Source organism: Echinops telfairi, unplaced genomic scaffold (genome assembly GCF_000313985.2).
Source record: "Echinops telfairi isolate 266 unplaced genomic scaffold, ASM31398v2 ScPeMD7_23;HRSCAF=83, whole genome shotgun sequence".
Taxonomy (NCBI): domain Eukaryota; kingdom Metazoa; phylum Chordata; class Mammalia; order Afrosoricida; family Tenrecidae; genus Echinops; species Echinops telfairi.
In genome coordinates, this window is record NW_022103920.1 from 21,719,966 (window position 1) to 21,733,761 (window position 13,796).

General features: G+C 41.4%; 1 protein-coding gene across 1 annotated transcript in view; it reads left to right on the forward strand.

The window, feature by feature from the left end:
• Positions 1 to 13,220: 13,220 nt before the first annotated feature.
• The window catches only part of WASL (WASP like actin nucleation promoting factor), a 75,890-nt gene continuing 75,314 nt past the window's right edge, over positions 13,221 to 13,796 (forward strand). The window contains exon 1 of the mRNA XM_004707781.2: positions 13,221 to 13,673. Coding sequence (XP_004707838.1) covers positions 13,563 to 13,673 — 111 coding nt within the window. The 5' untranslated portion in view covers positions 13,221 to 13,562. The remainder of the gene's footprint in view (positions 13,674 to 13,796) is intronic.

A 13,796-nucleotide genomic window follows, 5' to 3' on the forward strand; every position in this document is an offset into this window, starting at 1 on the left:
TATCTTTCAATTCCATGTTTTTCATTACAATTTCGAAGACTTCCTGTGCCTGTGTGTGATTAGAGTTGACATTCGGGAGAATGTGAGAGAGCTTTGGTTCCATTTTAATAGTAATAGTTACCATTTACAGAGCAATTATTAAAGTTCCAGGCTTTGTAAGAGTGGTTATGCATTGGGTTGCTAACAGCAAGGTGAGCAGTTCAAACCACCATCTACTCAGTGGGAGAAAAACTGGGCTTCTACTCCAGTAAAGATTTACAGTCTTAGAAACCCACAGGGTAGTTCTACCCTGCCCTTTAGGGTCATCATGAGTCGGCATCCACTCAATGGCAGTAAGTTAGCTTTTACGAATGTGATTTTGATTTTATCCCTTACAATCATCTTGTGAAGTACGTGCTATCTCCATTTTCACAAGTGAAGACATTGAGCATCAGTGAGCTAAGTAATTTGACCTCTATAAAACACAAACTAAAGCCACTGCTAACCTGTCAAGTCTGACTCATAGTGACCCTAAGGACTGACTAGAACTGCATCTTTGGGGTTCTGAAGCCACGCTTTTCCTGGAGCAGGCAGCTTCAAATTTCTCCCCAGGAGTGGCCGGTGGGTTTCAGCTGCTGACTTTGGGATTAGCCGTCTAATGTTTCACCCACTATGCCGCCAGGACTCCTTTGGACTTGTATCTAGCAGGTCATTAACCAAAGTCTCTCTGGCTGTAATGTCTATGTTCTTTTTTTTCTCACAAGAGATTTTTAGACACATTTAATCAGCAGTTGCTACTGTGTACGAAACCAAATATATCCATATGTGGTGTTATATTTGTTTGCCATCTCCATTTTTAGACATAGGTAAATGAGAAGGTTGGACTACATAATTGCTAAGGTAGCCTCCTGCTCAGAAGCGTGGATTCTAAGTAAAACTATGAAGCGGAATGGCTCGCAAACAAGGAAGAAAGAACTGATTTTAATGTGGCCAATGACTCTGGCTAAACCATTTGGCTTACCCTAAATCATTTTGTCCTTACCCACTCAAAAAATAAGAAAAATAGCAACTAACTTTCAATAATCAGGTATTGAGACGAATGATTTAAAAATGGCAAACTAGCACACAATCTAGTTTTGAGTACAAATGGTTACATATTAGACTCACAGTTCCATCAAACTACCATTACCAATTACCGTATATATTCATGTATAAGCCGAGTTTTTCAGCACATTTTTTAGCAGTTTTTGTGGTAAAATTAGGTGCCTTGGCTGATATTTGGGTTGGCTTATTCTTGCATATATACTCATTTCTTTCTGTTTTGAGATCATTAAAAGTGGGATTTTTATGCTGAGGGAATTGCGATTCTCATCACCACTCTCCCTTTCCAATAGAGTAAGGCTTATAATAAAGCCAACATGCTCATTTTTATACCCCGCACAAGGTATTTGTAATGGTGAAAAATACAGCAATTGTACATGTTCTCTTATGCATTGCCTTTTATCCCTTTTTTAAAAAAATGTGAAGTATTTTTTTAGTTTTAGTTATTTAAAAGTATTTTATTGTTTTAAATGTGGTCATATAGCACATTAAGCTCCTATTTAACAATTGTTATACAAGTTGTTCTGTGACAATAATTATAATTTTCCCATGTGTCAGAAGTCTCATTATTTTTTATTGTTTGGGTTCCTTTGATCTAGCATCCCTGCCTCTTCTCATCTTGGCTTTGGGGTAAATGTTGACCATTTGATCTCACATAACCAAAAAAGAAAACAAAACAAGAAACCCATGGCCTTCAAGTCAATTCCCACACGTGTTGTTGTTAGGCTCTATTAAGTCAGTTCGGACTCATAGTGCACCCCTGTCACGTACAACAGAACAAAACACTGCCAGGTCCTGTACCACCCTCACAAGTGTGCTATGATTGAGCCCATTGTTGGAACCACTGTGTCAATCTATCGTCTCCAAGGTTTTCCTCTTCTTTGGTGCCCCATTCACTTTATCAAGCATGATGTTCTTCTCTAGGGACTGGTCTCCTCTGATAAAATGCCCAAAATATGTGAAACAAAGTCTCAAATCCTTGCTTCTACAGAGCATTCTGGCTGAACTTCTTCCAAGACAGATCTGTTTGTTCTTTTGTCAGTACCTGGTACTTTCAATATTCGTTGCCAGCACTAGTATTCAAATGTCTAGATTCTTCTTTGGTCTTCCTTATTCATTGCCCAACTTTTACATGCACATGAGATGATTGAAAATACTATAGCTTGGGACAAGTTCACCTTACTCCTCAAAGTCACAACCTTGCTTATAGGGACCCTATACAGAGTTTCTAAAACTGTTCATCTGTCCAGGAGAAGACAGCTTTATCTTTTTCCCATATTGTAACTGGTGGGTATAAACCATTGGTCTTGTACTGCTGACCTTTTGGATGGTAGCCCAAGGCATAACCACTGTGCTACCAGGGATCCTTTATAAAATATATAAGGTCTCAAAATTCGTACATTTTACAAAAAAATTTTAAGGACATAGCTAAAGGACATGTACCAATAAAGGAGTAAACCAAGATAAAATGACATAAGACACAAAAAACAGAGGACTGAACACACACACACACACAAAGAAGTAAAAGGAAATCCTAGTATATATCTATATCTATATCTATATATATATATATATATATATATGCAGTAGCTGTGTAGCTACAAAAGCAACCACTCATATTAATGTAGGATTATGGAGGGGCTCAGTGTAGCTAATACATTCGTGATACATTTGATCAATTTGAAAATAGTATGAAATGGGGGGAAATTATCAACAGAAATAAATATCCACTCACTACCAAGTAATTGATTCTGAAAAAGATACAAGGAAATAAAAATGATAGAAATGTAATCATAGTATAATATTTGACTCATTAGGGAATAACACACACTATTCTGTGTATTAATGATTCAATCACATATTGTGCTATAGCTAACTATATTGGGGGAATGATGTTTAAGAAATAAATCCTCATTGTTTATAATAAGAAACAAACAGATAATGCTTTACCTTAATACATCAATAAATTAGTGCTTAGCACATTTTAAAAAATGTTACGGATTGAAGTATGTACCCTAAAATGTGTTGTAAAGCCTAACTTGTATGCTTGAGGTTATAATCCCATTTGAGAATGGATTGTCTTTATTATGTTAATGAGGCAGAATTGGTCTAGGATGCATTTTGAGTCCTCCTTTTTTGGAGAGATGATGTTGCTGTTATTAGGTGTCATGGAGTCAGATCTGACCCATAGTGACCCTATCCTGCACCATCCTCACAATTGGTCCTGTGCTTGAGCCCATTGTTGCAACTCTGTCAGTCCATCTCATTGAGGGACTGCCTCACCTTTGCTGCCTCTCTATTTTATCAAGCACAATGTTCTTCTCCACAGATGCGATTAAACAAGCAAATAAGTGAAGCAGAGATAGTGGAAGAGAGAGGCCAAGCCACATGCAGACCTTCCAGAAGCAGATGCTCAAAGAGACAAGGACCTTTCACCAGAGGCAGCCCACCCCTAGAGGCAGCTCCCTGAATTTAGACTTCTATCCCCCTGAAGTGGGAGAGAATACATTTGTTTGTTTAGGTCTTCCACTTGTGGTATTTCTCCTATAGCAGCTCTGGGTAACTAAGCCAGAAAAAACACATACATGCCAGAAGAAGCATTCAAACGGCTCAAAGTCAGATGTCTGTGGAGAGAGCAAAGAGAGCATACAAGAGTGTGGAGCTTCTCTTTTTGTGGTAGCTACAAGCTTGGTAATTATATTTGATTTTTAGAAATTCTGTGCATGTATTGGTTATAAAGAAATCAAGGCTGAGGTTTTAAAAGTTACAAGGTCAAAGAGACCTTGTCCTTCACCCTAATGCTTTCAGTGAGATAATGGGGAAAACGTGGCATCTTCAGATACTCACAAGCATCCACGCTGCCTGCTCATCTATAGTGGAGATTGACCTTGAGCACATCATAATAAAGAATTCAGTGTTTTCCCTCTTTCATCTGGAATAATTAAACAGACTCATTGAATATCCATTAAAGTTAAAGAACAACAGCTAGAAAAGCAGTAAGCAGCATCCTGGGAACTATAACATACTTAGCTTTTCAAATTACTTCTTGAGTAAAGGTATTAGGTGTCTGGAGACAAGTCATGTAGTGGTAGCAAATAGTGCTGGTAATTCGCTAGTATAACTAAGAATTCAATTTCCCACTAGCATATGCAAAAAACCAGAATGTGTGGTAAAGTAAGCTATCTATTCTTTAAAAAAATAAACTCCAAAATGTCTTTGTACTCAAAATGAGTTTAAAAGGTGGTGTTGGGGGGGAATCACTTACTTTTTAAGATTTTAGTTGATGAACAATAATGCATTCAACATTTAATTTGAAAGGACAGGTTGTATAATAAAATCTCTGGTATTGGTCTCTGCAACATTTCCATAAAAATGTCCAGAAGTATTTTAAAATATGAACATCTAAAAAGCCCATGACCCTTGGAGTTTGCATGGGAATTGTGGCATTCATCAGCCCAGCAGTCTCCAGGTTTGCTGCTGTTACAGCTCTGTAATTCAGTTCTGTCCTCTGGAAGCTGCACAGCGGTACCAGCATTTAGGGCTACAATGGTTGCTTAATGCCACAGACCCCTGAGTAGACCTCCTACAACATTCTCCCACACAGAAGGCTGCTACTACATTAGAAAATCTTAATATTAGCAAGGGGAACAGGCTGTTTCAGAGGACTTTCAGTAGTACATGCACAATGACATTTGTAAAAAAAAGAAAAATGGATAATAAAGAACCAGGACAAGAGAATTTTGCAAAGAATAATGATACCAGCATGGAATGCATCTTAAAATATGCCATCATTTCCATATATAAACTACCCTAATGTTTTCTGTTAGAAGGAAAGTTTTACCTTAAGGGGTCATAGCAAAGAAACAAAGAACGAAGAAAAGTACAAGATTAGATTCTCCTTAAATCAAAGAAACTCAAAAGAAAAAAAAATTTAACTTAAGAATTTCCTTATTCTCAGCTATATTCATAAATGTTTTAATACTGTATGTATTATATATCCATATATTATATTATATATGCATATTCATGAGCAATACATTGAGTAAATATGCTGCAGAAGACCTCTTTAGGGTATTGAAGAGCAAGGATATTATGTTGAGGAATGGGGTGTGCCTGACCCAAGCCATGGTATATTAAATTGCCTCATGTGAAAATTGTACATTGAATAAGAAAAAAAAAATGAAATTTTGGAATTATGGTGCTGGTGAAGAATAATAAAATGCCATGGCCTGTCAAAGAACAAACAAATATGTCGTGGAAGAAGGACAACTAGAATGTTCCTTACAAGTGAGGCTGACAAGTCTTCATCTCATATATTTGGGACTTGTTATCAGGAGAGACTAGACCCTGGAAAAGGTGATAAAGTAAAGGGGCAGCAGAAAAACACCATTGATGAGATGGATTGATGCAGTGGCTGCAACAATGGGTTCAAGCATAACAGCTGTTGTGAGGATGTCGCAGGACCATAAGATGTTCTGTTGTGCATAGGGTCACTATGAATTGGGTCTGACTTGAGAGCACCTAACATCTAACATCTAACAACAACCATCTCTCCATATTATACATATTTAAAATCTCTAGCTTTCTTAACTTAGCTCACAAACGTCATGTTACTCAGTTGGAGGGAAACAGGATCCCTATTTCCTGGATACCATCCAATCCTTGAAACTCGGTAAGAAGAAATGGAGATAAGAAAATAAGTTGGCAAAGAAACAAAGAGAAAGAGGTCTTGTGTTCTGCCAAACAGAAGATACACTATCAAGAATAAAAGGAAGAAAAGACTTGCTAAAACTGATGAAATAAGTATACTCAGTACTTGTTGGTCTCTGGATGAATGTAGAAAGATAAAGTATTCTATGCATGATAAGGGAGAAAAAACAGTGTTTGTTAACATGGTCCAAAGAGTAATAAAGTCATATTTCCAATGTAATGCTAATGATTACATATTTCACATTTTAAAAACAATATCAAGGAATTGGGAAAAGTCTAGAGAAAAGCAAAAATAATAGGAACAAAAAAATTTGGAGGAGAAAATCAGAATTCAAATTGTAATTTTCTGGACAAGTACTATTTTTAAATTTTTAAGAAAAAAATTAAAGAAATGATTTGAGAAAATAGACCTATGGTGGTTATAAAATCAGAACACAAGCAAATAATCACAAAGTTGTATTTAGATATCCCAAACCCCAAACTCACTGCCAATAAGTTGATTCTGACTCAAAATGACCCTATAGGACAGGGTAGAACTGCCCTTATGGTTTTCTAGAATGTAAATCTTTATTGGAGTAGAAAGCCTCGTCTTTTTTTTGAGGAGGGGCTGGTGGTTTCGAACTGCTGACCTTGCAATTAGCAGCCCAACAAGTTGTGCACTTAGCCACCAGGGCTCCTTGCATTTAGATATAGGTCTTTACCTTTTCTTGAAAGGTTAAAAAATCAACTAAAACAGTAATAATAAAACAAATCCTTTGCTTATTGAGTCTAGAACCGTTCTACTTTGCAGCACATGGAAGTGGAAACATTAAAGCTTTCACCTTGAAGTTAAGAGCTGGGCTCTTAACCAAAAGGTTGATGGTTCAAACCCACTCAGAGGAAGCTCAGCAGAGAGACCTGGAGATCTGTTTTCAAAAGGTCACAATTACGTAAATCTCAGGGAATGCAGTTTTACCTTGTAATACAAGGTGTTGTTATGAGTCGGAATTGACTTGATAGCACCTGCTTGTGGAATCCAGGCCTCCTTCCTCTGTGGTGCTTCTGAGTGGATCCAAAGTGCCAATCTTTTGGTTAAAGGGCAACACAAATCATTTGTATATGCAAGGTTGTGAAATGACTGAAACCCAACCATTCTCAGCATAGGACATATTCCTCTTCATCTCTTACAAACAGTTACCATCAAGTTAATTCTGACTCAGGGCAACCCCATATTTGTTACAGTAAACTGTGCTCCACTCAATAATTTCAAGTAGTTTGCTAGGCCTTTCTTCTGAGATGACCCTAGGCTGTCTCAAACTTCCAACCTTTCAGTTAAGAGCCAACCTCATTAATTGCACTCCTCGGGGATTCCTGTTCATCTCACAGCTACTGTCTATTCACCTCTCCTCCTTTAGCTTCTCTCTCATGCCCCTCCCATGCCTCTCCTGTCTTCAAAAGAGTTCCCTAGTTTACAAGTTCTAAAAGCTGGCGCCTCTAGTCTAAACATTGCTCGTTCTCCTTTTTCATTAAGGAAAAGTTAGTAATTCCAACCCTACATTTATAGTTTTAATGTTTTACTGTTTTGACATGCTAGGATGTCTATATCTATGGGCTTCATAAAGTCCAAGGAAAAAAATTCCATTATCTTTTAATTCCGTTTTCCCATGAACTTTTGGTACTTCCTTGAATATCTCCTAATCAGAAATTTTGGTAACAAAAAAATTATTATCCAAATTAACCACCAACAATTTGAATACTGTGCAGTTCTAAATTTGGAGGACAATTTTAAAAGAATCAAGTTTGTGTAGAACAAAGGTAACAATAAACATTTCAACTCAACTGGATATCCCTTGGTTAAGAAAAAATAAAGCCAGGCAAACTATAAGCAAAAACCTTTAAGATCCTAAAAAGCAAAAGTATCACTTTGAAGAGTAGGCTGTTCCTGATCTCCATGATCTTTTCCCTCACCTTATATGCATGTGGAAGTTGGATAATGTAAAAGAAAAATAAAATTGGGTAGGTTTGGTGTATAGTGATGACAAAGAATATCAAACATATAATGTACTGCCAACAGCAAGAACAACTCAGTCTTAGAAGAGATACAGCCAGGAATGTGCTGGTTCAGTATTCGACTCCTTTTCCACATATCAGGAAAGACCAATCACTAGAAATGGACTTCATACTTGGTAGAGGGCCAACAAAAATGGGGTGGATTGACACAATAGCTGTCTACAATGAATTCAAACATACCAATGTATCACGAAGATGATACGGGATTCAACATTTGTTTGTGTTACACATAAGGTCATCATGAGTTGGAATCACTCAAGGGAAACTAACAACCTGTACCAGGTCCTTTACATATGCTTTCTTGACAAATTTTATAACTTTCAAGTAGATATAGTGATTTCCACTTATATTACAGTCTAAAGAAATGGAAATTGTTTTCATTTCACAGAAGAGGGAATAAACAAAGAGAAACAATTTGTCCAAAGTCCATAGCAGATAGGGACTGCCATGCAGTATTATTTTCATATTACAAAGTTTTATTCTACAAACTTTAGTATTTATTAACAAACGGGGCTATCTTAGGTGACTTTGAATATTAAGATGTACAAATAAAAATGTTCAAGTCCTTGAGGTTACTTCTAAAAATTAAACCAAACCAAACTGAACCAAATAATACTTATCAAATCGACTTCGACTCTGGTGATGGAATGGGCTACACACTGAGCTAACCACAAGGTTTGCAGTTCAAATTCAACAACTGCTCTGTGGGAGAAAGATGAGACTATCTATATGCTCACATATCTTAAACGGAAAGAACTCAAGAAAAACTCAAACCTTGAGTTGAATTGCAAAATTGGAAGATTCTATGGGCAAAATATTGAATGATGCAGGAAGCATTCAAAGACCATGGGAAGAATACATGGAGGCACTATGCCAAAAAGAACTAGTCAACATTCCACCATTTCAGGCGGTAACTAGCATATGAGCAATAACCAATGGAACTGAGGGAAGTTCAAGCTCCACAGAAAGCATTAGGCAAAAACAAGTTTCCAGGAATTGATGGAATTCCAATCAAAATATTTCAACAAGCTGATGAGGCACTGGAAACAGTTGTCTATGCCCCAAAATTTGGAAGACAAGTATCTTATATTAATTTTTGCTCCCAAAGATGTGATGGGTCTTATTTTCTGGGGGTGTCTTATTTTTCCATGAAGAAGAATCCGATACACATTTATTGTTTTATTAAAAAGAGACCTTGTACTTCCTGTCTGCTCTGGCTGTGCTGCAGCCAACTGTGAGCTGCGCGGCGGCACCCACCACTAGGGTCCAGAGTCCAGAGTTATGGTAGCTTCTGGGGGCCTTATTTTCGGGGAGGTCTTATTTTGGGGGGGATGCCTTATATTTCAGCAAGAGGCAAAAGTGGAATAGGTCTTATTTTCGCGGGATGTCTTACTTTTGGGGAAACAGGGTAATTAGCCAACAGACTGGAAGAGATCCATACGTGTACCTATTCTAAAGAAAAGTGACCCAACAGAATGCTCCAACTATAGAACAATTGCATTGATATCACATGCAAGTAAAATTTTGCTGATGATCATCCAACAACGGTGTGTTAGTGCAGGTTGACTAGAGAAACAAATTCATGGACACTGATAGGTGTATAGGAAAGAGCTTTACATAAAGAATAATTGTACATTAAGAAAAAATCCCAGTCCAGTCCAGATCAAGTCCATAAGTCTGATATGAGCCCAAGTCTTGTGTATCCAATGGCAGTGGAAGCATCTTAGCGCTGGTGTGGGTCTCCACATGGCTCCTCCAGCTCCAAGGCTCTGGCTGCCATCAGCATAGCTCCATGTGACTAGTCAACAGGAATGTCTCCCAAGGAATGAGCGTGTGTCCCGCCTCCAACAAGCTATTTCTCTCCTTAGGGCCTCTAAATGAGGTCATCAAGCTGTGACCTGATTAACAGGCTAAACTCTACCCCTTCACTTTTAATAGTCTCAAGTTGACAATGGATTGTGTAAATACCACATACAGTTGCTGCATTTCATTGTCAGGGAGCTACCAGAGGTTCATGTTGAATTTAGAAGAGAACATGGAACAAGGGATATCATTGCTGACGTCAGATGGATCTTGGCTGAAGGCAAGAATACCAGAAAGACGGTTCCTGTGTTTTATTGACTATGCCAAGGCATTTGACTGTGTGGATCATAACCAAACATGGATAACCCTGAGAAAGGGAATCTTCACTACATCAAGAGGCAAGTATAACAACAGAACCAGGGAATACTCCATGTCTTCAAATCAAGAAAGGTATGTGAGACAGTTTATTGTGCCAGCCTGGCTGATAAACGCAGGTGGGATTGACTGAGGGGCGGAGAGATGGATGGCTTGGTGAGCCTTGCCTTTCTTGTCTCTCGCTCTGTGATCATTGGACCAGTGTGCGGCTGCCTTGCTTGTTCTGTGCTTTAATTTAAAGGCTACAGAGCCTGTGGGACGCCTAGCCTGTGGACTGTGTTGCTGTAAGTTGAGGTCCCTTTAAGACTTCTCTGGAGCTGGGAACTGGCAATTGGTGACCTGCCTTGTGATTGGCTGCTGTGCTGACATAACCTAGCTCTCTACAAATACAGGAAGATCTGGCATCAGATAGAGACTGGAAGGACTGCTAGTCTCTCAACTTTCTCTCACGGACGTGAGTTGCACTAAGCCGTTTATAGTGCTTCTAATTTAACTGTTTATTTCTTGTGTATTTATCTGTATATGATTGTATATTTATGTGTATATGATTTAAGATTGTATATTTATCTGTATATGATTTAACATTTCATTTCTCGTTATATATCTAATTATCTTTATGATTTAACATTTCATTTTTTGTTATATATTAATTACCTTTATAAATAAATATATTATCAAGAATTTGGTTTTATCTCTCTAGAGAACCCTGTCTAACACAGTATGTGACAGGGTTATATTCTTTCACCATAGTTTTTCAATCTGTTTGCTGAGAAAATAATCATGGGCGATGGAAGATATAATACAGAAGGGTATGGCATCACGATTAGAGGAAGGCTTATTAAGAACTTGTGATATGCAGATGATACATCCTTGCTTGCTGAAAGTGAGGACCTTAAGTATTTGCTGATGAAGATCAAAGATTATGGTATTCAATATGGATTAAAATTTACTATACAGAAGATCAAAATCCTCACAACTAGATCAATAAGTAACATGATAAACAGGAAAAAAGTTGAAGTTGTCAAGATTAGATCCACAATCAGTGCTCATGGAAACAGCACTCAGGAGATGAAAAGACGATGTACATTAGGTAAATCTGCTGCACAAGACCTCTTTATAGTATTGAAAAGCCAGGATGCTACTTTGAGAACTAAGGAGCACCTAATTCAAGCCATGGCCTTTTCAATTGCCTCATATGCTGGACATTGAATAAGGAAGATTGAGGAATTGACGCACTTGGATTATGGTACCGGATGAGAATACTGAAAGTATCATGGACTGCTAGAGGAGCAAACTGATCTGTGTGGAAGAAATAAGGCCAGTGTTCCTCAGAGGCAAGGATGGTGAGACTTCATCTTACATACTTTGGCCATGTCAGGAGAGGCCAGTCCTGACTGGCCTCGTTTCGTAAAGTGGAGGGACAGTGAAAAAGAGGAAGGCCCACAAGGAGATGGATTTGCTAGGTAGCCAGAATAGGGACTAAGGGGGGCGGGGGGCGGGGGGGTGTCATCTGCCCTAGTGCCTGCATAGGGCCATAGCAAAGGGGTTGCAAGGAAATCAGGCACCCATAAGATATCTATGGGAAAATATCCAAACTAAGCATGCTCAGACAGAAGCCCTCTAGGCCCTGGTGGAAGCCAACCTGGGCACTCCCACCTTAGGCACCAGCAACCTGACATCACCCAGGTGTGCTTAAACTCAGCCAATACGCTCGACTATGCCTCCCCAGCCAGTGGGGATAAAAGAAGTCCGCAGAAAGGCCACCCTTGTCTTTTAGGCAGGCTTGGCAGTCGGAAGATGGGAATCTCCCCCCTTATGGGCACACGCATGCTGCTCAGCCAAGGCCCAAGCTCTTTCAGGCCTCCCTCTTGGCCCCTGGGATTTCCTGGTTCTGCAAGCACGGTTTTGTGCTCCTGTCCCGGTATTCTTTCCAGGGATTTTTTGTTTTTGTTCTTTTTTTGTGTTCAGCCGTGAACTCCTGTGCAGTTCCCTCCCTGCACATAGCTTTTGCGACTATAATACTTGAAACTTTCCTTTTCCTCATAAAAGTCACTTGGTTACAAAGTGCTTCTGGTGGGTGAACTCTTTCAGGGCCACAAAGCAAGAATCAATGTTTCCAATCCAGAAACCTAACATATTGACACTGTGGCTGCTTCAATGGGTTAAAAATATAGGAACAATTGTGAGGATGGCATAGGACAGGGCAATGTTTCCCTCTGCTGTGCATACGGTCGCTAGGAGTCAGAACTGGTCGATGGCACCTACCACCACCACTCTGGTAAAGAATTAAAGTCTCAGAACGGAAAGGATTAGGTGTTACCCTGTCCTATAGGGCTGCCATGAGTTGGAATCGACTTGATGTCACATAGAGAGGGATTAAACCAGATGAAACATGTCCCTAGGTGACATCCTCAAATGGGCAGGCTGGAGCAGAAGAAAACCAGGTCTTTGAGGTCTGAGAGAAAAATATATTGGGGTGAGGGTGCCATCCAATAAGAGTTGTTTTGTGAAGAATAAGGTCAACAGTTTAAAACTCGATCATCCCAGGAGAGAAAGGCAGCTTTGTGCTCCAGTACAGGCCTGGAAACCCACACCGACAGATCTCGATCCTGAAGGGTAGCTATCTATGCAGCATCGACTTGATGGCAGTGTCTTTTGTTTTCTTGCTTTTGCACAACTCGCATGACAGAACGTCTCTTTAGAGGAGAACGTGAGCTGACGCCTACGTGTTTTACAGGTGATAGGCCAAGTGGCGGCTCTTCCAGCATAAGATGGTTCTCTCCTTACAGCCGCCGGCTGGCGAGAGGCCTCCCGGAGCGTCCACTGTCGCGGAGGAAGTTTGGCCAAAGTTCGAGCATCCCAGGCACCTGCGGCTCTGACCAAAAGGGGCGAGCGGCACAGGGGCGCGCGTCTCTTCTCTCGGAGTTTCTTCAGATTCTGGACCTTTCCGACCAGCGGTGTGCGAGTCCCGCCTCCGCGCCGGGGAATTCGGGGCCGTTCCGGGGACTGGGCCGTGGGCTGTGGAGCCCTGAAGGGGCTGGAGTCGCGCGAGGCTGGGAGGCCGGTCAGGCGGCCGGAAGGAGGCGGGGCCTCGGGCGGCGTGGCCGCGGTGGGCGGGGCTTCGCCCGGTCGCACGCGCGTTTCCGGCGCGGTCCCCCACCCCCTGCGTCCTGTGCGCTCGCCCGCCCGCCCTCGCTGCCATGTTGGATTGTGCGGCCGCCGCCGCCGCCGCTGCCGCTGAGGGAGGAGGGTTGGAGGAGGAGTTGGGAGTTTAGCGCAGCCGCCAGACGGCGAGGACAACGGCCATCCGGCCTAAGCCTAGCCGGGCGGGAGCGAGGAGCCTTCCTTTCCCCGCGCGGCCCGAGGCGGCCTTGAGTCTGCGCCTCCTTCGCTGGGCCTCCTGCTCCTCCTCCCCGCGCTGAGGAGCTGCGAGATGCTGCACCTCTAACTCCCCTCCTCTCCACCCCTGGCACCAAGAGGGGGGACGAGCGCTCGCCCACTCGCCGAGGAGACGGCCCTGGACTCGAAGCCTGGCCGGCCGCACCATGAGCTCCGGCCAGCAGCCCCCGCCGCGGAGGGTCACCAACGTGGGGTCCCTGCTGCTCACCCCGCAGGAGAACGAGTCCCTCTTCACCTTCCTCGGCAAGAAATGTGTGGTCAGTCTCCGAAATCTGCGCCGCCACCGCGATGCGATCGCCCGGATGGAGGGCCAGGAAGGGAGAAGCGGGCGTGGGGCGGGCGGCGGGAGGGTCCAGCTGCTCGCGGGACCCGCGGCGCGC